Consider the following 25,935-nt stretch of genomic DNA (forward strand, 5'->3'; position numbering starts at 1 on the left):
TGTTCATATGGATAATGGCCCAGATTCAAGTAGAATTGCGCGATATTTGCGGGGAGCAGGGCAACGATTTTGCCCTGCGCCCCCGCAAATATTTTGCGCTGCCCTCGATTCACGGAGCAGTAGCTCCGTGAATTGCGAGGGCGCGCCGGCAAATTTGCCCGGCGTAAGCGCGCGCAAGTTAAATCATTGCGGGAATCGATGCGGGAATCATTTAAATTAGGTGCGCTCCCGCGCCGAGCGTACAGCGCATGCTCCGTCGGGAAACCTTCCCGACGTGCATTGCGGCAAATGATGTCGCAAGGACGTCATTTGCTTCTAAGTGAACGTGAATGGCGTCCAGCGCCATTCACGTTTCACTTACGCAAACGCCGTGAAATTCAAATTTCACGGCGCGGGAAGGCCGGCTATACTTTAGCATTGGCTGCCCCTACTATTAGAAGGGGCAGCCTTGCGCTAAAAGTAGCCGTACGGAAACTCCGTACCTGGCTTGCGCGGGGGCCCGCGCAAGCTTGTGAATCAGTGGTAGTATGCAATTTGCATACTACACGCTGATACACAATGGGAGCGCCCCCTAGCGGCCCCCGCAAGAATGCAGCCTAAAATCTGCGTGGCATAAGAGCCTTATGCCGCGCAGATTTTAGCCTGCAGTCGGTGTAACGAGGTTCCTGAATCAGGAGCACTCGTTACACCGGAGCAAGTAAGCACTTGCGCTGCGTAACCTATGGTTGCGCGGGCGCAAGTGCTTCTTGAATCTGGGCCACTGTCTTTTTTACTGGCCTAAAAGGTTTGCTTCTGCGTGGAGGACTGTAAATCACAGCATTGAGAGCAAAATGTATCCACCCTTCCGTTATGCAGATTTGAAGTACAGCTGAGTGATATGCGAATGACCCCATAGCGAATTCTACAAGCCGATGTACTTTGTGCCAGGAATACGGGCGCACATTATGCCATACACAGCAGCGCTGTGGGACGGCTGTGATGAGTCTCCTCCAGCAGAGGGCACTGGTGGCACACAAATCTCCGCACGCCGGGCACAAATGTACTTTCTAAATTCTGCACGTACGTGATTTTTTTTTTCCTTTCTTTATTAGTTTTAAGTAAAGTATGAAGATCAAGGACTTTACTGGGAGTTCTCATTTCCACTGAATAATGGGCAGATAATGGACAATAAGAGGCATTTAATGTGGAGAATATTCAGAATAATTACATCCTCTCGGCACAGAGGCTGCTTAATGCACTTCCCTGCCAGGAATATTCCACCGCGGACAGACAGACGGACAGACGCGGGGGGAATGTTTTCAACATCATTCGTGGTAATTGATCACTTTGTTTGAGATAATAAGCGCAACAAAACGCTGAAAATCTGCAGCAGGGAAGCAAGCTGGAAAATGACAACTGAGAGTGAGCGAGAAGCGGACATATTACTGATAAACGTGTGGCGCCACAGTCACCAATTATTAAAGGGGCCATTTATTAAGAGTGGCGAAACTGATGCATTTTGTCCAATTTGATGCTCAATTACTTCCAGTACATAAAACATTCTAAGCCAATTTTTTGATGTTTAAAGCGGAGTTCAACCCAAAAGGGAACTTCAGCTTATTTGTCTCCTCCCCCCTCTGGTGCCACATTTTGCACCTTTTGGGAGGGAAGGGTGGAGCGTATACCTGTCCCCACACTCGGGAGTACGGGCTGCGGCAAATTACGCCAGCGGCTCGGCTCCCTCCTCCTTCCCCCCGCCACTGGTGTTCCATCAGATTAGGCGACCCGTCAAATCTTGCAACACAGTGGTCAAGTCCTGGGGAAAAAAGTGTGGGAACCCCCACCCAAGATCCCCTCCCCCACCAAAAGAAAAAAAAAATTATACGCTCATATGCATAATTACTAAACCGCATGTTTTTTGTTTTTTTTTCGATCCACTGTACCTTAGTAATCCTTTATGTTACTGGCCGCTTCCTGTATATGGATTCATCGGGTAGTGTGCGGTAGGGTTGTCCCGATACCACTTTTTTAGGACCGAGTACAAGTACCGATACTTTTTTTTTAAATGTGTCCCCAAATGCAGCCATGTCCCCCCCATATATGCAGCCATGTCCCCCCACAGATGCAGCCATGTCCCCCCCATATCCAGCCATGTCCCCCCCATATCCAGCCATGTCCCCCCACAGATGCAGCCATGTCCCCCCCATATCCAGCCATGTCCCCCCCATATGCAGCCATGTCCCCCCCATATCCAGCCATGTCCCCCCATATCCAGCCATGTCCCCCCCATATCCAGCCATGTCCCCCCATATGCAGCCATGTCCCCCCCATATCCAGCCATGTCCCCCCCATATCCATAATCGAGTATCGGAAAGGCATCGGGGGCATTTGCGGGAGTACAAGTACTCCCGCAAATACTCGGAATCGGTCCCGATACCGATACTAGTATCGGTATCGGGACAACCCTAGTGTGCGGGCATTCCGTCACTTTCTCGATGCCACAATGTCTCCTGGGAGCTTTTGTCATTGCGGAGGTCTGCCGTGAGTTATCACGGGATTTAGAAAGAAACAAGTTCTATCTAAATCCCGCGAGAACTCGTGTGATGTTTGTTTTCTGATTTCACCTCCAAATGTTCACCGGAATCTGGGAACGGTGCCAACAGACAGCTGCTGTCCTTTAGAAAAAAAAGCCAACCAGTGCTCTTCGAGGTCACTTTATCATTTAACAAGGACCAAGGGAACACCCCAGTGCAGTAGAGAACAGAGCGGGGAACTATGGTGGAAGATCTCATCAATGGGTCCTCCAGACTGCAGCTAGAATTGAAAGATCACATTCAGGCCGACCCTTTAAAGCGGAGTTCCACCAAAAAGTGGAACTTCCGCTTAATCCACTCCTCACCCCCTTACATGCCACATTTGGCATGTCATTTTTTTTGGGGGGGGGGAGTGGGGGCTTCAGGAGGAGTGGGACTTCCTGTCCCACTTCCTCCTTCCGGCCAGGGACCGCCTAGGCGATACGTCATATCGCCCACAGCGGCCCCTCCCTTTAGGCGATCGCCTGGGACACGTGACAGGTCCAAGGCGATCGCCTTACCAATCACAGAGCGCGCAGTGAGTGCCCGGCCGTGAAGCCGAAAGCTGTCACGGGTGGGTGCCCACACTTAGACCGCTTTCACACTGAGGAGTTTTTCAGGCGGTACAGCGCTAAAAATAGCGCTGCTATACTGCCTGAAAAACTCCTGCCCAGCCATCTCAATGTGAAAGCCCGAGGGGCTTCAGGAGGAGGCCATGCGCTGGCAAGAGAGAAAAAAAAATATCCTGCAAGCAGCATCTTTGGAGCGGTATGTATACCGCTCCTTCCCATTTAAAACAATGGGAAACCGCAGTAATACCGCCCGCAATGCGCCTCTGCAGAGGCGCATTGCGGGCGGTATTAACCCTTTATCGGCCGCTAGTGGGGGTTAATACCACACCGCTAGCGGCCGAATCCCTCGGCAATTCCGATGGTATAGCACCGCTATTTTTAGCGGCGCTATACCGCCACCGCACCTCCTGCCCCAGTATGAAAGGGGCCTTAGAATGAAAACACCGGCCGGAGAGGGGGGGGGGGGGGGGGGAGAGGAGCGGAGCGGAGCTGGACCATGGAGCAGGTGAGTGTCTGTTTATAAAAATCCAGCAGCTACACTTTTTGTAGCTGCTGACTTTTAATAAACAGTAAAAAAGCTTGGAACTCCCCTTTAAGATATACGTGACAAATATTCCAATCTTATTAGGATCGCTGCCTTTTTGGCATAGCAACAGGAAAAATTATTTTGGTGTAAAAGCACTAAAGGAAGCAAAGACACTTTGTTAAAGGTTCTGGTGAAAAGTGAGGACCGTCAAGTCTGTCCTTTATGAAGACGACTAAAATACTTCAACTATCAGGGAGGGTCAATGAAATCATTTTTGAAATAGGACCTTTCATTTATCTTTCCTTAATTCTTTAGAATACCGCATACTACGTCTTTTAGTCCCGCCGTTCTGCCAACTTATATGCAATAAATACCTTATATTTCTTTCTCCTGAGCCTTCATGCGATTTCCCATCTTGCTTGTGGGCAAAGTGAAACCCACAAGCAGTTGCTTCCTGGATTAGTTGGGATGACGCGCCCGGACGAAAGAGCCGTCCCGCCCCAATCTCGCGCATGCGCAATACTGCTACAGCGCCGCGCTGTCTATGAGTTTGGTTGCCATCGCAACGAGCGTCGGACTGCTTTGCAATAACGAGATTCTCGTACAGGGGAGGCACACGGCTGAATGACTCCACATTTCCCAGGAGTATTAGCGCTGTGGAGCCGAGGTAGCTGACGTCAAGATCCTAGGTGGATAGGAAGGCAGATTTTTTGCTTCCGCATAGCAACAGGCATTTCAAGGTGGGTAAAAAAAAAATGTTCTTTTTTTTTATTTTTTAGGTGTAATCTACAATTTAAAGCAAAATTATTTTTTTGGTGGAACCTCCACTTTAAGTTGAATATGTTGGCAAGTCGAAACAGCATGTGCAGAACAGCAGATACGTTGTTTTCCGAGGTTCCGTCGAATGTCCCCGCCGTCGAAAAGGTTCCGTCGAATGTCCCCGCCGTCGAAAAGGTTCCGTCGAATGTCCCCGCCGTCGAAAAGGTTCCGTCGAATGTCCCCGCCGTCGAAAAGTGACCACGCAGCCTCCCGTTCGCAAGTAGGAGTCGTTCGCAGGTCAGATGTTCGTAACTCGGGGACACCTTGTATGTGGTAATCCACAATTGTAAGATCAGTGATCACCCATCATTATCCTCTAAAGACAGCCTGAACTTATCCATGTCCAGCTGTTATAGGGGACTCTGTAGGGGTCAGGAACCCCCCCCCCCCATCATATCAGGGGCTCTCCAGGAGGACAAACTAGAGTTTCCCCTAAAATGTGAGGATAATCTGCAGCCATTGCTATTCAATTGATTAACAGCTTAGACTCTGCAGTCAGAACATTATCATTTCATCTTAAAACAAAACCAAGAAAAAAAAAATATATATATAAAATGACTCAATCAACCTCCCCACAGACCAATCCCGTCTCTCTGTTGGATTCGAAATTGAAAATCCTCAGCCATAGGTATATTCAATTACAGTAGACATGCGGTGTAATAACGCTTGTAATGGCAGCGATACAGATCTGCGATTTAATACTGCAATTTATTCACAGAATTGTCCCCTGATAGGATCAGATTCAGTTGTAGTCACAGTTCTATTTCCACTGGTGTCATTCCATTAATCTATTTTGGAAGATCATTTGTATTCCTCATTATTCTATCATGTACTATGATGTGATGACGTGGCTGTCTTTCTCTAGGACAGCTTGGCTGCCAACAATTTAATCTAGGAAAATGTAAAAAAGTAGGAAAAAAAAAAAAAAAGTATCCACGATTTTATATATATATATATATATATATATATATATATATATATATATATATATATATATATATATATATATATATATATATATATATATATATATATATAAATAAAATAAAATCACACACACACACACACACACACACACACACACACACACATATATATACACACACAGTGCTGTGAAAAAGTAATTGCCCCTAAACCTAATAACTCAGGGCTTGACAAAATCCAGGCGCCTGGTCGCTATTGCGACAAGAAATAGTGACCTGGCGCCCGGGGAAGCTTAGGCCTGCAGAAGGCCGCGCCCTCAATTACTGGCCGGCGTGGGGCCGCTGCGATCCTGCGGCGGGGGAGGTGGGGGCGCATGGAGACACAGGATGCTGTGTCTCCGTGCGCCCCCACCTCTCCCGCCGTGCGTACGCGGCGGGCCCGCACCGGCCGGTAATTGAGGCCGCGGCTTTGCGGCCTTCTGCAGGCCTAAGCTTCCTTATGTGATCTGGCGCCATCTTGTGGTGGCCGTTGGCATTACAAGTGTAGCCTACACAAGTAAAACAGCAACCAGAGACAGCATGATCGCCTTCACTAACGGCACGCTCAGTGCGCCTGCGCTGTTGTCTACGGCATGCATGCCCTGTAGACATCGGTGCAGTCTTTTCTGCAAATATCTCCTAAACCAGGGGTGCCCAACCAGTGGCCCACAAAGCCCTCTGATGTGGCCCGCGACCACCTGCTCTGGGATGATGGCAGTAGAGAAAGCAAGCAGGAATACAGAGCCGCATAAGCCGATGCTTCCTGATACAAAATGCACTCTGCCTGGGACAGCAACAGCCAGCGATACCTGAATGAAAGACTGTTATTAAAGGTAAGTTTATTACTAAAATCACTGTGTAGTTATGGGCATATCTGTTCTGCAGTGGTTACTGGGCTGCTTTCAATCTGATCTGCAGGGGCAGCACAGAACACCTGTGGGTTACCTGCACTGAGCCATAGATTTCTGTTATAACCTGCGAGTTTGGTGCGCTTTCAGAAAATGCACAACACCTGCAGGATATATTAGAAGTCTATGGCAAAGTGCAGCTAACCCACAGGAAAGCCACAGGTGCACTGCGCTGTACCTACAGTGCAGGTAAACCACAGCGCATCAGTATGAAAGCAGCCTTAGGCTCCTTTGGCATGATTGGTCCAACCCAATTGGACCCTCCATTCACCTCTATTGAGTCACAGATGGAAACGGACTTGTGGCCATATATACCCACCTACCTTCAATCCGATCCACTAAAAAAAACAGAAGGGGGGAGTATTCTTCCCCTTCCATCTGGTCAGATTGGATTGGAGGGCCCATAGAGTCGAGCGAGCCGTGTCCGTGTCCGCTCTGCATATGCAGGGTGGACATGGACCTGTCACCCGCCAGCTCCATTCATTGTGACCCACGACTGGTTACTAAGTCGCTTAAGTGGCCCTCGCTCTTTAAAAGGTTGGGCACCCCTGTTCTAAACCGTCTAGGTTTAGGAGATATTTCTTGTACCACAGGTAAGAATAAATATAGGCTTACCTGTAGGTAAAAGTGGTCTGTAAGGGTTTACAGCCACTTTAAGCACAAGGCCAAGATGAACTTTCAGTGGTTACAACAGAAAGAGGTGAAGGTTCTGGAGTGGTCATCCCAGTCTCCTGACCTTAACCACTTGCTGCCCGCCAATGACAGATTGACGGCGGCAAAGTGGTTGTAGAATCCTGACTGGACGTCATATGACGTCCTCAGGATTCTGAGCCGCTGCGTGCCCCGGGGGCGCGCATCGCGGCGATCGTTGTTGCAGGGTGTCAGTCTGACACCCCGCAACACCGATCTCGGTAAAGAGTCTCTCACGGAGACTCTTTACCACGTGATCAGCCGTGTCCAATCATGGCTGATCACGATGTAAACAGGAAGAGCCGTTGATGGCTCTTCCTCACTCGCGTCTGACAGACGCGAGTAGAGGAGAGCCGATCGGCGGCTCTCCTGACAGGGGGGGTTCGCGCTGATTGTTTATCAGCGCAGCCCCCCTTCGGATCGCCACACTGGACCACCAGGGATGCCCACCCTGGACCAGGGAAGGGCAAAAAAAAGGGGCAAAAAAAAAAAAAAGTCTGGTGCCGCCCCACAGTGTCCATCAGTGCCACCCCACAGTGTCCATCAGTGCCACCCCACAGTGCCCATCCATGCCCAGTGCCCACCTATCAGTGCCCATCTGTGCCACCCATGAGTATCCATCAGTGCCACCCATAAGTGCCGCCCATGAGTGCCCATCAGTGCCGCCCATGAGTGCCCATCAGTGCTGCCCATGAGTGCCCATCAGTGCTGCCCATGAGTGCCCATCAGTGCTGCCCATGAGTGCCCATCAGTGCAGCCCATGAGTGCCCATCAGTGCCGCATACCAGCGCTGCCAATCAGTGCCACCTCATCTGTGCCCGTCAGTACTACCTCATCGATGTCCATCAGTGCCATCTCATCGGTGCCCATCAGTGCCGCCATATCAGTGCCCGTAATTGAAAGAGAAAACTTACTTATTTACAAAAAAATTAACAGAAAAAAATAAAAACGTAGGTTTTTTTTCAAAATTTTCAGTCTTTTTTTAGTTGTTGCGCAAAAAAAAAAAAAAAAAAAAAAAAAATCGCAGAGGTGATCAAATACCGCCAAAAGAAAGCTCTATTTGTGGGGAAAAAAGGACGCCAATTTTGTTTGGGTACAGTGTAGCATGACCGCGCAATTGCCATTCAAAGTGCGACAGCGCTGAAAGCTGAAAATTGGCTTGGGCGGGAAGCTGCGTAAGTGCCTGGTATGGAAGTGGTTAATATCATCAAGCCCCTCTGGGGAGATCTCAAACGTGTGGTTCATGCAAGACGACCAAAGGCTTTGCATGACTTGGAGGCGTTTTGCCAAGACAAATGTGTGGAGGCAAATTAAGCTCTTCTCAACAGGGTACCCAAAGCTGGTGCCTCTCCTGTCTCAGTCTTATTCTATTCCTGTACATATGTTACATTTACTGTAAAAAATATAAAAACACATAGATCGAGCGATGGATAAATAGATGTACACACTAAATTGTGTCTTGTCCAGGAACCCCCAACACGAATGCCCGAGTTTCTAGCCGACCAGACGAGCCCGCTCGGAGATAATGGTGAGAATATAATAAACACATAAGTAAGGCAAAAGTCTATTAGAGCGCAGCAGCTCGATGGTGCGATGAAACCCCAGGGAGGTTTGGCTTACACAGCCTTCAGGAGATCTCCTGACAGGACGCCAGATCTCCAGTTGTCGAGTCTCAATTGTGTCAGTGACAGATGAACACAGCACTTTATTTCTTGTATAGTCGTACGTGCCGCTTTGGGCCTGGAGCCAGGAACGGGTCTCAGCGGCTAATGACTGGCGGGTGGCCAGGCTCTGTCACTGTTTACAACCAGCACAATTGTCTGGAAGATGTTAAACGGAAAAAATATTCATCATCACAAGTTTCAGTCTTGTTGCAATCTGTGCTTTTCCTTCTCGTGCTTCGAATTTTGAGACTCTAATATTGGATATGGCATGTAGAGAACAGATGACAACTCAGTGGGGACGTTTATATTGGCTGTGCCCAATGATGGACTCCCGGGGATTACAGAGCTGGGCGTGTGACACTCAACATGCTGCCATGTTGGCACAATGGGGGGGGGGGGATTTCACATCTGCCAGGTCGAAAAACTTCTGGAGAGAGCCGGTAACTTTAATATCCAATGATTTCAGAAGCCCTCATGCACGTCACTATATCCAATATTGTGTTGTTGGGCAAAGCACTGCATTTGTTGCATAGGTTTTTGTATGGTTTGTTTTACATTTGGGAGATTTTAGCCATTTCACTGCGATCGTTGGGAGTAACGTATCTCCTTATGTCTCTCCTATAGCAGGCCCTCATACCAGGTACTTCCTGATGAGCAATTTTCTTATATGCAACTGGTTAAAGTGTAAGTCCAGCCTAACACTAAAATCCCTGCATCTAGTGACATCCATGATCTAACACTAAACCCAGGGCTCGACAAATCCCGGGCGCCAGGTCGCCATGGCGACTAGAAATGGTGTCCTGAGCTGGCGCCATCTGGCGGTGAGCCGTTGGTATTACAAGTTATTACCACCAGATTTGTGAGTTGGCGCCATCTGGCGGTGAGCCGTTGGTATTACAAGTTATTACCACCAGATTTGTGAGTTGGCGCCATCTGGTGGTGGCCGTTGGTATTACAAGTTAAGCATTACAAGTTAAACAGCAATTCTAATGTAATTTTTCACTATTTTTCACTATTTTCACTGACATCTTCTTCCCTCTAATTAGAACCCCCAAACATTATATATATTTTTTATCCTAACACCCTAGAGAATAAAATGGCGATCGTTGCAATACTTTCTGTCACGCCGTATTTGCGCAGCGGTCTTACAAGCGCACTTTTTTGGGAAAAAATTACACTTTTTTTAATTAAAAAATAAGACAACAGTAAAGTTATCCCCATTTTTTTTAATATTATGAAAGATAATGTTACGCTGAGTAAATTCATACCCAACAGGTCACGCTTCAAAATTGCGTCTGCTCGTGGAATGCCAACAAACTTTTACCCTTTAAAATCTTCATAGGCGACGTTTAAAAAATTCTACAGGTTGCATGTTTTGAGTTACAGTGGAGGACTAGGGCTAGAATTATTGCTCTCGCTCTACCAATCGCGGCGATACCTCACATGTGTGGTTTGAACACCGTTTACATATGCGGGCGCTACTCACGTATGTGTTCGCTTCTGCACGCGCGCTTGTCGGGACGGGGTGCGTTTTCTGGCTCCTAACTTTTTTAGCTGGCTCCTACATTCCAAGCAAATTTGTCAAACCCTGCACTAACCTATCTAACCCTGTAAAGAAGAAATCAGAATACATACCTTTTCTGAAGCTGATCCGGTCTCCAGCGGCGGAAGATCTGCAGAGGACACACCTGACAACAGCTGTAAAATGAATGGGGACTTACTATAGGGCTTCCGTTGTCGGCTGTGTCCTCTGCACCCGCCACCACGACGAAGCCGAGATTACAACTCGGGTCGGATCGGTTTCAGAAAAGATATGTATATTGATTTCTTCTTTACAAGGTTAGATCTGCGGCTTCACAGATCGGGAAATGTCTCACTGCCTGTGATTAGAGCTGCACAGTGTCAGCTTCCTGGCAGGCTTGGGCATGGGGGGTTGCGAACGCGCCCAAGCCCATCCTTACTGGTTAGGCATCTGGTTGGATTCCGGCATTATTGTAAGGACCTCAGAATACAATGTCACAGCGGGACACCTCCAATACGTAGAAGGGGCAAGCAAACCCATCTATAGACAGCTTCGGACTTACAATACATTAAAAGAGAAGTATGGAAAATTTTCTGAATAAAACTGTTATTGATAAAAAAAAAAAAAAAAAAAAAAAAAGAGAGAAGTATGGGTTTTCTTATTTATTTAAGAATCATACTTACCTAGGTGAATGCTGCATCGGTCAGATGCGGCATTTGTCCCCCCTCTTTAAACACTGAGAGCCGAGCGATCTTACACTGCTGATTGCTCGGTTCTCACAGCTTTTTGAGCAGAGAGCTTGTGGCTGTCAGTCAGCAGCTCTCTGCTCTGCCCCCTCCTCGCTCATTGGAGTGCTGAGTTGTGGAGCGGGCGAGAGCGGTGGCTCAGCCTCTCAGTGGCTCGCTGAGAGGGTGAGGCGGTTGCTGGTCCAGGCATGTGGGCGGATCTAGACTCCATTGTCACGATCTTGCCTGAGCATGGCCTGGCTCTGTGACATCATCAGCAAACAGCGGACTTAAGCCCACTGTCTGCTGAAAACGGGTCACAGGAGTGCAAAACAAACTGCACTCCGTGATCCACAGGAGAAGTACAGCCAAATGAGATTTAGCTGTACTTCTCCTTTATTGCACACAGCCACGATTATCAACATCTAAATACAATTTAAGATTGTAGATCATCTTTTAACCACTTAAGGACCTCTTCACACCGATATACGTCAGCAGAATGGCACGGCTGGGCACATCCACGTACCTGTACGTGGCCCTTTAAGCCCAGCCGTGGGGTCGCCGGCGCGTGCACGCGACCCGGTCCAAAGCTCCGTGACCCGGTCCAAAGCTCCGAATCGTGTGTTCCCTAATATAGGGAAACACGATCAATGACATCACACGTCCAGCCCCGCCGCCCTACAGTTAGAAAAACATATGAGGTCACACATAACCCTTACAGCGCCCCCTAGTGGTCAACTCCTAAACTGCCATTGTAATTTTCACAGTAAACAATGCATTTGTATAGCATTTTTTGCTGTGAAAATGACAATGGTCCCAAAAACGTGTCAAAATTGTCCGATGTGTCCGCCATAATGTCGCAGTCCAAATCTCCGAATTCTGTGTTCCCTAATATAGGGAAACACGATCAATGACATCACACGTCCAGCCCCGCCCCCCTACAGTTAGAAAAACATATGAGGTCACACATAACCCTTACAGCGGCCCCTAGTGGTTAACTCCTAAACTGCCATTGTCATTTTCACAGTAAACATAGCATTTTTTGCTGTGAAAATGACAATGGTCCCAAAAACGTGTCAAAATTGTCCGATGTGTCCGCCATAATGTCGCAGTCACAAAAAAATATATATATATATTTATAAAAATGCAATAAAACTATCTCCTATTTTGTAAACGCTATAAATTTTGCTCAAACCAATCGATAAACGCTTATTGCGATTTTTTTTCGGCCTAAACTGAGGAAAAATAATTATATATTTTTGGGGGATATTTATTATAGCAAAAAGTAAAAAATATTGAATTTTTTTCAAAATTGTCGCTCTATTTTTGTTTATAGCGCAAAAAATAAAAACCACAGAGGTGACCAAATACCACCAAAATAAAGCTTTATTTGAGAGAAAAAAAGGACGGCAATTTTGTTTGGGAGCCACGTCGCACGACCGCGCAATTGTCAGTTAAAGCAACGCAGTGCCGAATCGCAAAAACTGCCTAGGTCCTTTACCTGCATAAAGGTCCAGGTCTTAAGTGGTTAATATTCTGCCAACAATGACAATGTTTGCTTCACCAATGATCATTTATCCTACAAATTAAAGTGTCATTAAACCCTTCAGCATTGAATGAACTTCCAATCCAGCATGATATCCTAAACATCACCTCCAATTACAATCAGCAAACGATGTTTAATTCGCTTTTTTTCAGCATCACGATTATGTTCTCACGGCGCTTCTTCTGCGTCTCCAGTTTTGAGGTATGAGCAGCGCATGTATTTTATGTATTCATGCTCTCCTTGCACTACAACTCCCAAGATTCATTGCGCTTGCATACTGCAATGCATTTATATGTAGGCGCCAGGGCAGTGATGAATGGGCTGGATGAGATTATTACAAAAGGTCTTTTACATGAATGTGTCAGCAAATAGTCTGTAGTGAGAATGTGCAGAGGATGGTGGCTACATCCAATGTACAGTGGGAACATGTAGAGCCAGTGTAGCCACCCTCATAAAGAAAGTCAGCTGAACTGAGATTTAACATATATTACAGTATAGTCAATTTCACATTGCAATCCAAAAGGGTATTTAGAGGACTATTTATGAAGATACAAAATATTATTTTTAGACTGGGCTTTTTGACACTTTAAAAATGCAAATGTTCCTAAGGCCGGGTTCACACATATGCAAATTGGAAGTGGGTTTCTCTGCATCCAATTCGCATGACAGGCAAGTGTGACCGGCTCTCAATGGAACCGGTTCACACATGTCCAGGGCACCGCGGTCAGGATTGAAAAAGGGTCCGTGTGCAGACTAAGAGCATTGGTGCGAGAAGAGAGAAGCCATGAGACCACACTCGGCTCTGTGCTCTGTACGGGGGGGGGGGGGGGGGGGGGCACTGGGATACTCACTTGGTACTTTTCTTATCATTTTGAGATTTCCCATCCACCTCGTTCTCACTCAGCTCGTCGGTTGGGCTCTGAGGCTCTGATCGAGGAAATGCCGTTTTCAATGTGTCAACAATGGCGTTCACCACAATCTGCCGAGAGGAATAAAATAAAGGAAAATAAAACGAAAGCAAAAAAAAGTTTTTGAAAACCTGAGCTGTCCGTCTTGTGTATCTGAGATTTTTTTATATATATATATATATATATATATATATATATATATATATATATATATATATATATATATATATATATATATATATATATATATATATATATATGTGTGTGTGTGTGTGTGTGTGTGTGTGTGTGTGTGTGTGTGTGTGTGTGTGTGTGTGTGTGTGTGTGTATGTATATATATATATATATATATATATATATATATATATATATATATATATATATATACACACACATACACACACATACATATACATATATACACACACACACACAACATGCAACATGCAACACACAGCACAAGAAGCCAATCAGTTATGCTGTGTTAACAAATAGCGTGCTTATAGTACTCGAGAGCAGAGTGACAGAGAGATGAGCTCTTGAGCCTGCCGCATCTCCTTTCACTGTCCAGTCACAGGAAAGGTGAGCTGGCCATATGTTATGTAATTTTCTTACCTTCAAGCATGGGTTGAAGAAATTATAAATGCTTGATTCCCCCATCATCACAGTCAATGTTGATGGGGGGATTCCCTCCCTCAGCGCTATTGTGTTCTGCTGGCAGAGCGAGGAGCAGGGAAGGGGTTAAGTATGTTCCCTGGGTGTGTTCTAACTGTAGGGGGGGTGGACTGACATGGGGAAATGACTGATCGCTGTTCATACATTGTATGAACAGAAGATCAGCATTTCTCCCCTGACAGGACCGGGAGCTGTGTGTTTACACACACAGCTTCCGGTTCTCGCTCTGTAATGAGCGATCGCGGGTGATCGCGACCGCCGGGCGCGCGCGCCCGCACCCCTATTGGCTGCTGGGAGAGATGACGTAGATCTACGTGATCTCGCCCAGCAGAGCCGTAAAAATGAGGCGGCTGGTCGGCAAGCAGTTAAGTGTTACTTAAAGCAGAGTTCCACCCAAAAAGTGGAACTTCCGCTCATTTGTCTTCTCTCCCCTCCGGTGCTACAATTGCCACCTTTCAGGTGGGAGGGGGACAGGTATCCTGTTCCCACTTCAGGGAGCCTGCGCCACAGCCCGTGACGTCACCATGGAGCTCCCTCCTCCTCCCCTTGTCAACGGGCCAATAGGAGAGAGGAGTGGGGCCTCACACATCCGCAGTAGGGTTCCTGGCGTGAAGCCGTAAGGCTACACTGCCGGGTTCCCTTACCCACAATGGCAGCGGCAGCACCTGACAGCTGATGGAAACATCTGCTGTGGTGCCGACCTCGCTGGACTCCAGGACAGGTAAGAGTACATTTATTAAAAGCCAGCAGTATGTGTAGATGCCGGCTTTTCATTTTTATATTTTTTGGGGGGCGGACCTCCTCTTTAACGGCAACAGAGAAAAATCAGGATTATTTGGCAGAGCGGTGTAAATCTCAGAACTGGATGTACAGAATTACAAATCATTTGGCAAGTAAAATGTGTAAAATATTTTAGCTGCTTATATCTGAAGTTTAGGATTACCATTCTTGAAAAATAAATGAAAAGCAATAAGGTACGATTTTGGAGGCCTGTTGATGTAGAGGCACAGTAGAGAATAAAAGGAGAGTGAAGGGAAGTATGGCTTCCCTTCGGAGAAGGGTGAATGAGTCTAGCCATTTTCACAGGTAAGGTTCCTTTAACATTGACATGTGACCCGACGTGCAGTCCCGGCACAGATGCTGAATACAGACAACGCGCGGGGAATAATGGCAGCACTTGTGTTATTTAAATGTGAGACAACAATAGAGGTGATGTATGAGCAGATAAAATCAGCAGAGAGCCCGGAGAATCGGAATACAGGCAGCGCAGAGATGATACTCTGAAATATCGCGGATCTATCTCAGGTGTATTATCATGATGCGTCTAATCAGAGTGTACAGAGACAGCCGGTGACAGCCGTGGAGCCGCTATCTGTACACAACATCCAGACACAAACATGGCCGCATAACTCTGCCTTCAGATCAATTGCCTCGTCTGACATCAGGAAATACATCACAGGCCCAGAGAAGTCAGGCGGCTCTCCCCAAAAGTAAAATGTGCTGCAGATAGGAGAGAATGTGAGCCTAACCAGCCCGCTAACAATTGGAGCAAAGGACGTTCTTTTCTAGAAGCTCTTTCCTGGCCAAGGCAGAGAATCTGCTGGCAAAGATTATATTTGTGACCGATTGCCATTATTTTCCCAAAAGCTTCCCCATTACCTGTATAAAATAATCACATCTCACAATGTACACACCAATATTTGTAGGAGAGCTCTTAACCGCCCAGTAGGTACAGCCCTTGCAAACCCACTAAGCAAACCCAGACTCGCCCATTGGGCACAGCCTGTACCCCTCCACTAGGCAGATCCCGAACCCATCCAAAAGCACGGCCCTTACCCCTCCACTAGGCACATCCTATACCCACTAGGCAGATCCTGTACCCCTCCAATAATCTCAGCCCTTATCCCTCCACTAGCCACAGGCCATACCCCTCCACTAGCCACAAGCTGTAACCCCTCGACTAGCCACAGGCCGTACCCTACCCCTTCCCTAGCCACAGGCCGTATCCCTTCCTTAGCCAAAGGCCGTAGCCCTTCCCTAGCCACAGGCCGTATCCCTTCCCTAGCCACAGGCTGTATCCCTTCCCTAGCCACAGGCTGTATCCCTTCCCTAGCCACAGGCCGTATCCCTTCCCTAGCCACAGGCCATACCCCTTCCCTAGCCACAGGCTGTATCCCTTCCCTAGCCACAAGCCGTACCCCTTTCCTAGCCACAGGCCGTATCCCTTCCCTAGCCACAAGCCGTACCCCTTTCCTAGCCACAGGCCGTATCCCTTCCCTAGCCACAAGCCGTATCCCTTCCCTAGCCACAAGCCGTATTCCTTCCCTAGCCACAAGCCATACCCCTTGCCTAGCCACAAGCCGTAGGCATTCCCTAGCCACAAGCCGTACCCCTTTCCTAGCCACAGGCCGTATTCCTTCCCTAGCCACAAGCCATACCCCTTGCCTAGCCACAAGCCGTAGGCATTCCCTAGCCACAAGCCATACCCCTTCCCTAGCCACAAGCTGTATCCCTTCCCTAGCCACAAGCCGTACCCCTTCCCTAGCCACAAGCCGTACCCCTTCCCTAGCCACAAGCCGTACCCCTTCCCTAGCCACAAGCCGTACCCCTTCCCTAGCCACAAGCCGTACCCCTTCCCTAGCAACAAGGCGTACCCCTTCCCTAGCCACAGCCAGTAACCCTCCACTAGGCCCAGCCTATGCCACTACACTAGGCACAGGCTGTACCCCTTTATTAGCCACATGCCATTCACCTTTACTAGCCACAGCCTGTAACCCTCTATTAGGATCAACCCATATCCCTTCACTAGGCACGTCTGTACCCCTTCACAAGCCACAACCAGTACAATGTACATGGCCCACTAGACAGCCTACAGTAGATGACAGAATTACAGATGATATCATCACAGGCAGCTCTGTCACTCAATCAATCATACAGAATCAGAGGAGGGGATAACATTTTTGTCTATATCTTAGAGTGGTCCATGGGTTGGGCAATACAAACAATCTCCACCCATATTTGTACAGCAGAATTTCCTATGATTGTGACTTCTGTACAAAAGAGGACATCACAAGATGTTCCGGTACCTTATCAATCCGGGAGACCAGGAATGGCTTCTTGACAAATGCAATCCGAGCGTCAGTGTTCAGAGCCAGGAACTCCTGCACCTCCTCGCTGCTGGCGATCTCCGGCACCGCGCACAATTGCTGTACAAAGACACATGGGGATAGGATTGTTACAGCATGTCCAGTGCAGAAATATTTTCATTTCCCTATAATACCAACACCACCCAAAAATACTAAAATCATCCTATCATACTAATACCACTCAAATTTATTAAGAACACCCTATAATACTAACCTCATCCTATCATACTAATGCCACTCAAAAATACTAAGATCATCCTATAATACCAACACCACATCATACACTTCATAATACTAACACCATCCTTATAATACTAACATCACCCTAAATACTAACACCACCATATAATGCTAACATCCTATAATACTAAACACCACCCCATAATACTAACACCACTAACACCTATTGCTACCTTTACCCTTTAATACTAACAGCAACATCCTAGAATACCAATAACACACCTATAATAAGAACAACGACCTATAATGCAAAAAAAATAAAAAATCACCCTAGAATACTAATAACCCTATAATGCTAACTGCACCCTATAACACTGACATCACTCAAATACTAACATCACCCAATAATTCTAACAGCACTCTATAATAGGAACATCACCCAATAATACTAAAACCATCCTATAATACTAACATAGAATAGGAGCATCACCCTATAATACTACACCCATCGCTCTATATTACTGACATCGACCTTCAATACCAACATCACCCAACAATAGGAACATCACCCAACAATAGGAACATCACCCAACAATACCAACATCACCCAACAATACCAACGTCACCCAACAATACCAACGTCACCCAACAATACCAACGTCACCCAACATCACCCAAAAATACCAACACCGCCCAACAACACCCAATAATAGGAACATCACCAAACAATACTAACACCCTATAACATTGCTCCATAATACTAACATCATCCTATAATATTAACAACATCAAATAGGAGCAACACCCTCTAACATTGCTCTATATTACTGACATCAACCTATAATACTGACATCACCCTATAATACTGACACCACCCTATAATACTGACATCACCCTATAATACTGACACCACCCTATAATACTGACACCACCCTATAATACTGACACCACCCTATAATACTGACACCACCCTATAATACTGACACCAACCTATAATACTGACATCACCCTATAATACTGACATCACCCTATAATACTGACATCACCCTATAATACTGACATCACCCTATAATAGGAACATCACCCAATAATACTAACACCATCCTATAATACTAACATAGAATAGGAGCATCACCCTATAATACTACACCCATCGCTCTATATTACTGACATCGACCTTCAATACCAACATCACCCAAAAATAGGAACATCACCCAACAATACCCAAATCACCCAAAACACCCAACAATACCAACAATACCCAACAATACCAACAATACCCAACAACACCCAACAATAGGAACATCACCCAACAATACCAACATCACCCAACAATACCCAACAATAGGAACATCACCCAACAATAGGAACATCACCCAACAATACCCAACATCACCCAACAATACCCAACATCACCCAACAATACCCAACAATAGGAACATCACCCAACAATAGGAACATCACCCAACAATACCAACATCACCCAACAATACCCAACATCACCCAACAATACCCAACAATAGGAACATCACCCAACAATAGGAACATCACCCAACAATACCAACATCACCCAACAATACCAACATCACCCAACATCACCCAACAATACCAACACCGCCCAACAATACCAACACCGCCCAACAACACCCAACACCGCCCAATAATAGGAACATCACCAAACAAAACTAACACCCTATAACATTGCTCCATAATACCAACATCATCCTATAATATTAACAACATCAAATAGGAGCAACGCCCTCTAATACTACACCCTCTAACATTGTTCTATATTACTGACATCACCCTATAATACTACACCCTATAATACTACACCCTATAATACTGACATCCCCCTATAATACTGACATCCCCCTATAATACTACACCCTATAATACTGACATCACCCTACAATACTGACATCACCCTACAATACTGACATCACCCTACAATACTGACATCACCCTACAATACTGACATCACCCTACAATACTGACATTACCCTATAATACTGACATCACCCTATAATACTGACACCAACCTATAATACTACACCCTATAATACTGACATTACCCTATAATACTGACATCACCCTATAATACTACACCCTATAATACTGACATTACCCTATAATACTACACCCTATAATACTAACATCACCCTATAATACTGACACCACCCTATAATACTGACACCAACCTATAATACTGACATCACCCTATAATACTGACATCACCCTATAATACTGACATCACCCTATAATACTGACACCAACCTATAATACTGACACCAACCTATAATACTGACATCACCCTATAATACTGACATCACCCTATAATACTGACATCACCCTATAATACTGACATCACCCTATAATACTGACATCACCCTATAATACTGACACCAACCTATAATACTGACATCACCCTATAATACTGACATCACCCTATAATACTGACATCACCCTATAATACTGACATCACCCTATAATACTGACATCACCCTATAATACTGACATCACCCTATAATACTGACATTACCCTATAATACTAACATCACCCTATAATACTGACATTACCCTATAATACGGACATCACCCTATAATACTAACATCACCCTACAATACTGACATCACCCTATAATACTGACATTACCCTATAATACTAACATCACCCTATAATACTGACATTACCCTATAATACGGACATCACCCTATAATACTAACATCACCCTATAATACTGACATCACCCTATAATACTGACATCACCCTATAATACTACACCCTATAATACTAACATCACCCTATAATACTGACATCACTGACATCACCCTATAATACTGACATCACCCTACAATACTGACATCACCCTACAATACTGACATCACCCTATAATAGTAACATCAGTAAATGGAGAATGAGGTACAGCAGAATGATTGGGTTTAATTTCCAGGTAAATGTATTAGAGTGCCGGGAGCTCGGCTTGTTATTTGCGGTGAATAAATTGGAGACGGCGTGTTTCTGGCAATCGTTTGCAGTTTATTTGGATGTTTTGCATTTGTTACATTTACAAATTTACAGTTTGTGAGTTCTGTTCACAACAGATGTTACATTTGGACACTTCATCAAACAAAATGGTGATTTGCTTCCTAAACGCTGCGGCTGGTTAATGTTCTTCTTTTCGGAATAATAATGCTGAAGCTTTGATAAATAAGAGGATCCCGTGGGATTTGTTCATTGAATGCGATGCTTTTTCAAACAAGCCCAGGCATGTGTAACATTAAAGCTGATCGCCGGGCTCCCCCTGTCCCCTCCCCCACTCACCACTGATTGCTATCTAAATGCCTTTCTTTACTCACCTAACGTCGCAGTCACAAGACGTTTCAGGTCTTCTCTATTCTTCTGTTCCAGGAGGCAGGATCCTGCTTTATGTGCCATGTCCATGCCTGTGTGATATGAATACTTCCTATTGGCTGTCCAGCAGCCAGGTCCTCTTATGATCCAGAACACAGTCTACAGTGGTGACCTTAGCACAAGGGAACTGACGGAGACCGGTCAGTGCAGACACATCTAATAAAGCGTTCTGGCGTCTTATATGTAGACCTTTCTCTTTCAAGCATTATCCAAATCTTGCCAAAGTGACAGGCCCCCGAAAGAGCCACTATAGGACAGAGCAGCATTGTCATACATACGGGAGGCCCCTGATGGTAGAATTAGGGAGGTCAGGAACTCTCCCCAATCACTATTGACTCCCCCTCAACCTGGGGACATCCAAGAGCATCTACCAGGGCTCCTCATCTTTTTCCTGTTCTATAGTGACCCACCTATCAGTCCACCAAACTATGGCAGAGCCCACCCTGTAGTAGGTGCCGTGCCAGTGAGTGAGGGTCTGGCAGTGAGTAAGATGCCATTGAGTGCAGGGCCAGTGAATGCCTGGCTGGTAGGTACAGAGCTGGTTAATGCAGTGCCACTGAGTACAGAGGCCCAGATTCACAGAGAGCAAGGCGCACATTACGCCGCCGTAGAGTAACCAATGTACGCTACGCCAACGCAGCGCAGAGAGGCAAGCAATGCATTCAGCAAGCCAGTGCTCCCAACGCTGCGCCAGCGTGGAGTGGGATTCGAAGGCATACGCCGGCGTAGGTGGAAGTGGGCGTGACCCATGCAAATAAGGCGTGACCCCATGCAAATGATGGGCCGAGCGCCAGACAGATACGTATCACGAACTGCACATGCGCCGTGACGTGGACGCACCCCCCTGCATCTGCTCACAACCACGTCGGAACAACTGCCTAAACTACGCCGGATCACTGCGTACGGCGTGAACGTAACCTACGCCCAGCCAGACACACGTCCAACGTAAAATACGCCGGCTTGTGTTCCCTGGTGCAGACCTTTGCATGTCTGCTGCTGGGTTGCACCTCCTTTATGGGGAATAACTTTACCCCAGACGTACAACTTACGCGCACCTCGCGTAGCCTGCGTCGGGCGCACGCAGGTTCGTGAATCGCCGTATTTCCCTCATTTGCATGTTTGAATGGCTAATCAATGGGAACGGCACCATGCACCCAGCCTAAATGTGCGCCCACTCTACGCCGGCGTAAGCAAGATACGTCCGCGGGGTGTAGCCTGGTTTTAGGCGCATATCTGTTTGTGGGTCTGGCGCACAGATACGACGGCGCACATTTGCACTTACGTCGGCGTAACTTGTTATACGTCGGCGTAAGTGCTTTGTGAATCTGGGCCAGAGTCTATATTGATTCAAAGAAGGAAGGGAATAGATGAGGAGCGAGAAAAGAGGGGAGGGAAAAACAGGAAAAGGAAGAAAGGGGGGGAAAGAAAAAGGAAAAGGAAATAAAAGGAAAAAAGGGGAAAAATTGAAAAAATGGGAGGAAACGTAAGGAAAGCACTCACATGGGCCACATCTGTAAAGTATAAAAGAAGGGAAACAATATCTAACGAGTGGACATTGATGGTCAGACTTTGAGGCCAAGGAAGTAGGTTAAAAAAGTTTAATTTGATAGCATATAAATACAAAAACAAATACAGAAATAATACAAAAAATTGTTATTATTGGTAGCCACTGTATATTCCTCAGAAGTCGCCAACGCACGTTTCGCCGTGGGGCTTCTTCAGGACGAAGACGAGGAATGCATATTTAGCAGAGAAACAGATTTGTGTCTGACATATGGTCCTCAGTGGAAGTATCCATAGGGCATATATGATGCACAGTAAACGACAGCATTCGTCGGGGGTGCAGTTTTGGCAGGAATTTACAAGCGCAACACCTGGAATCTTTGGTAAGCCAATAGAGGTCAAAGCGAAAAGTCCGTGGGTTGCAGGGCTAGAAAGTCCCCGGCAAACTGCACAGCTCAAAAAAGACTAATTAAAATGATCTTAGGCTTGCTGGGACAACAGATAGTAGTCAGCATGTATAGCCTATGAATCCAAATGTTCAGGCCAGTAACGCCGCTGATGAACATGCACTGTATTTAAAACAGGAGGCCATGGAGCGGCGAAAATAAGGGTATCTGTGTCCCAGGGTGTACACGAGGCAACACGAAGAGTCTATAAATGTGTGGTTGTTGAGTGCAGGGCAGGTAAGTACAGAACTGGGGAGTTAAGGAATGGTGAGTGAAGGACTGGCAAGTACAGGGCAGTGGGTTTGCGGTTGGTGAGTGAAGGACTGGTGAGTGAAGGACTGGTACGTACAGGGTACCAAGTATGCGATTGGTGAGTGCAGGGTAGGCGAGTAAAAGACGGGTAAGTGCAGGGGAGGCAGTATGCGGTTGGTGAGTGCAGGGCAGGCAAGTACAGGGTAGTGAGTATGTGGTTGGTAAATGTAGGGCAGATGAGTACAGGGCTTGTGAGTGATGGACTGGTAAGTACAGGGCAGCGAGTATGCTGGTGCTGAGGGCAGGGCAGGCTAGTACATGGCTGGTGAGTGAAGGTCTGGTAAGTACAGGGTAGTGGGTATGTGGTTGGCGAATGCTCCCTTACCCTCAGAAAAGACTCCAGCTGACTCTTCCGTGCCTCCACCTTGTCACTGTCCATGTTCCCGAATGGCAAATCTGGAAGAAACTTCTTGGGCCCTTTAATGTCTGAAATTCACAAGGACAGAGACCCGACATTAGTATATAATAGGAGACATTTAAATAAGCAGTCGGGTGCCACCAATGGTCAGCACTTATTTAGTGATGGAATTTAACCTCCGATCTGTTACAGATCTCTTAAAGCTGAACTCCAGCTAGGAGGGAATAGAATTTCATTAAGAGGCTTCCTGACCTCTTTCAACACTTATGTGTACTTGTTTCCACAGAACGTTCTTCCAAGCTTTATTGTCCCCCAGACGTACCACTTATGCCCGCTGCCACTCTTTATTATCTCCCCAGCTGTACCACTTATGCCCACTATCACTCTTTATTCTACCCCAGAGGTGCCACTTATTCCCCAGTCCTCCAGACGCTATCGCTCTTTATTGTCTCTCAGACATGCCACTTATGCACGCTATGACTCTTTATTGTCAGAGGTGCCACTTATAGCCCAGTCCCCCAGACACTATCACTCTTTGTCTGCCAGACATGCAACTTATGCCCGCTGTCACACTTTATTGTCCCCATGACGTGACACTTATGCCCGCTGTCACTCTTTATTGTCCCCCAGAGGTTCCACTTATACCCTGGTCCCCCAGATGCTATCACTCTTTATTGTCTCCCAGACGTGCCACTTATGCCCGCTATCACTCTTTATTGTCCCCCAGAGGTGCCACTTATTCCCCAGTCCTCCAGATGCTATCACTCTTTATTGTCTCTCAGACACTTATGCCCGCTATGACACTTTATTGTCAGAGGTGCCACTTATAGCCCAGTCCCCCAGACACTATCACTCTTTGTCTCCCAGACGTGCCACTTATGCCCGCTGTCACTCTTTATTGTCCCCCAGAGGTGCCACTTATACCCTGGTCCCCCAGACGCTATCACTCTTTATGGTCTCCCAGACATGCCACTTATGCCCGCTGTCACTGTTTATTGTCCCCCAGAGGTGCCACTTATAGCCAGGTCCCCCAGACGCTGTCACTCTTTTCTGTCCCCCAGACGTGCCACTTATGCCCGCTGTCACTCTTTATTGTCCTCCAGAGGTGCCAGTTATTCCCTGGTCCCCCCGATGCTATCACTCTTTATTGTCTCCCAGACATGCCACTTATGCCCGCTGTCACTCTTTATTGTCTGCCAGACGTGCCACTTATGCCCGCTGTCACTCTTTATTGTCCCCCAGATGTGCCACTTATGCCCGCTGTCACTCTTTATTGTCCCCCAGATGTGCCACTTATACCCTGGTCCCCCAGACGCTATCACTCTTTATGGTCTCCCAGACGTTCCACTTATGCCCGCTGTCACTCTTTATTGTCCCCCAGAGGTGCCACTTATACCCTGGTCCCCCAGACGCTATCACCCTTTATGGTCTCCCAGACGTGCCACTTATGCCCGCTGTCACCCTTTATTGTCCCCCAGAGGTGCCACTTATACCCTGGTCCCCCAGACGCTATCACTCTTTAATGTCCCCCAGAGGTGCCACTTATAGCCGGGTCCCCCAGACATGCCACTTATGCCCGCTGTTACTCTTTATTGTTCTCTAGATGTGCCACTTATGCCTGCTGTTTTTTTGCCTCTTGTTTGTGCGGCTTCCAGGGGCTACCCCTTTCTTTCATGATACTAGAGATGGTCAGAGACTGCCGACTTGTGAACATGTTTGAACTCTGCAGCGTTGATCACAGCGACCAGTCATTATAGTGAACGGGACCGACGGCCGCACCTAGCCTCAGTAGGAATCTCCGATTCCTGCCGATCTGATTCGCACGGGCCTAAACCGTCGGTGTGAATGTAGACTTACAGTTCCATTGAGATAAGCAGCAACTGTAACAGTTATGGCATGGTTGGTATGCCATGTCTAAGGCTGCTTTCACATTGGGGATAGAGCTGCGGTGGCGGTATAGCAGCGCCATTTTTAGCGCTGCTATACCATCGTATTTACCGCGGTATTCGGGCGCTAGCGGTGAGGTTTTAACCCCTGCTAGCGGCCGAAAAAGGGTTAATACCGCTGTATTACCGCGGTTTCCCATTGATTTCAATGGGAAGGCGCGGTATAGGAGCGGTGAACACCCCGCTCCTATACCGCAGTAAAGATGCGGCTAGCAGGACTTTTGGAGCGCTCCTGCTAGCGCACCGCTTCAGTGTGAAAGCCTTCGGGCTTTCACATTGAACACTACAGGGCAGGTTTTTTTCATGCGGTATAGCAGCGCTATTTTTAGCGCTGTACCGCATGAAAAACGCCTCAATGTAAAAGGGGCCTAAGGCTACATTCACACCAAGGCAATTCCGCTTGCGGTTCCAGAATCACAGGAAAAAGGCCGAACCCGTTTATGATGCCATTATTTCTTAATAGTACCCAGTTCCCAGAGATGGCATCATTCCATTCTGCTTTGTTGCTAGGATGATGCCAAGACACTCTCTACTGCTCACTCCCACTATCACAAGAGCGA

The 25,935-nt window shown here is 46.8% G+C and overlaps 1 protein-coding gene across 1 annotated transcript in view; it reads right to left on the bottom strand.

The window, feature by feature from the left end:
* SNX19 (sorting nexin 19) overlaps positions 1 to 25,935 on the bottom strand; it is a 56,556-nt gene that overhangs the window by 18,744 nt on the left and 11,877 nt on the right. Inside the window, exons 4-6 of the mRNA XM_040326245.1 lie at positions 23,397 to 23,497; positions 17,156 to 17,275; positions 13,338 to 13,465 (exon numbers count right to left, since the gene is read on the bottom strand). Coding sequence (XP_040182179.1) covers positions 13,338 to 13,465; positions 17,156 to 17,275; positions 23,397 to 23,497 — 349 coding nt within the window. The remainder of the gene's footprint in view (positions 1 to 13,337; positions 13,466 to 17,155; positions 17,276 to 23,396; positions 23,498 to 25,935) is intronic.

This window comes from Rana temporaria, chromosome 10, assembly GCF_905171775.1.
Source record: "Rana temporaria chromosome 10, aRanTem1.1, whole genome shotgun sequence".
Taxonomy (NCBI): Eukaryota; Metazoa; Chordata; class Amphibia; order Anura; family Ranidae; genus Rana; species Rana temporaria.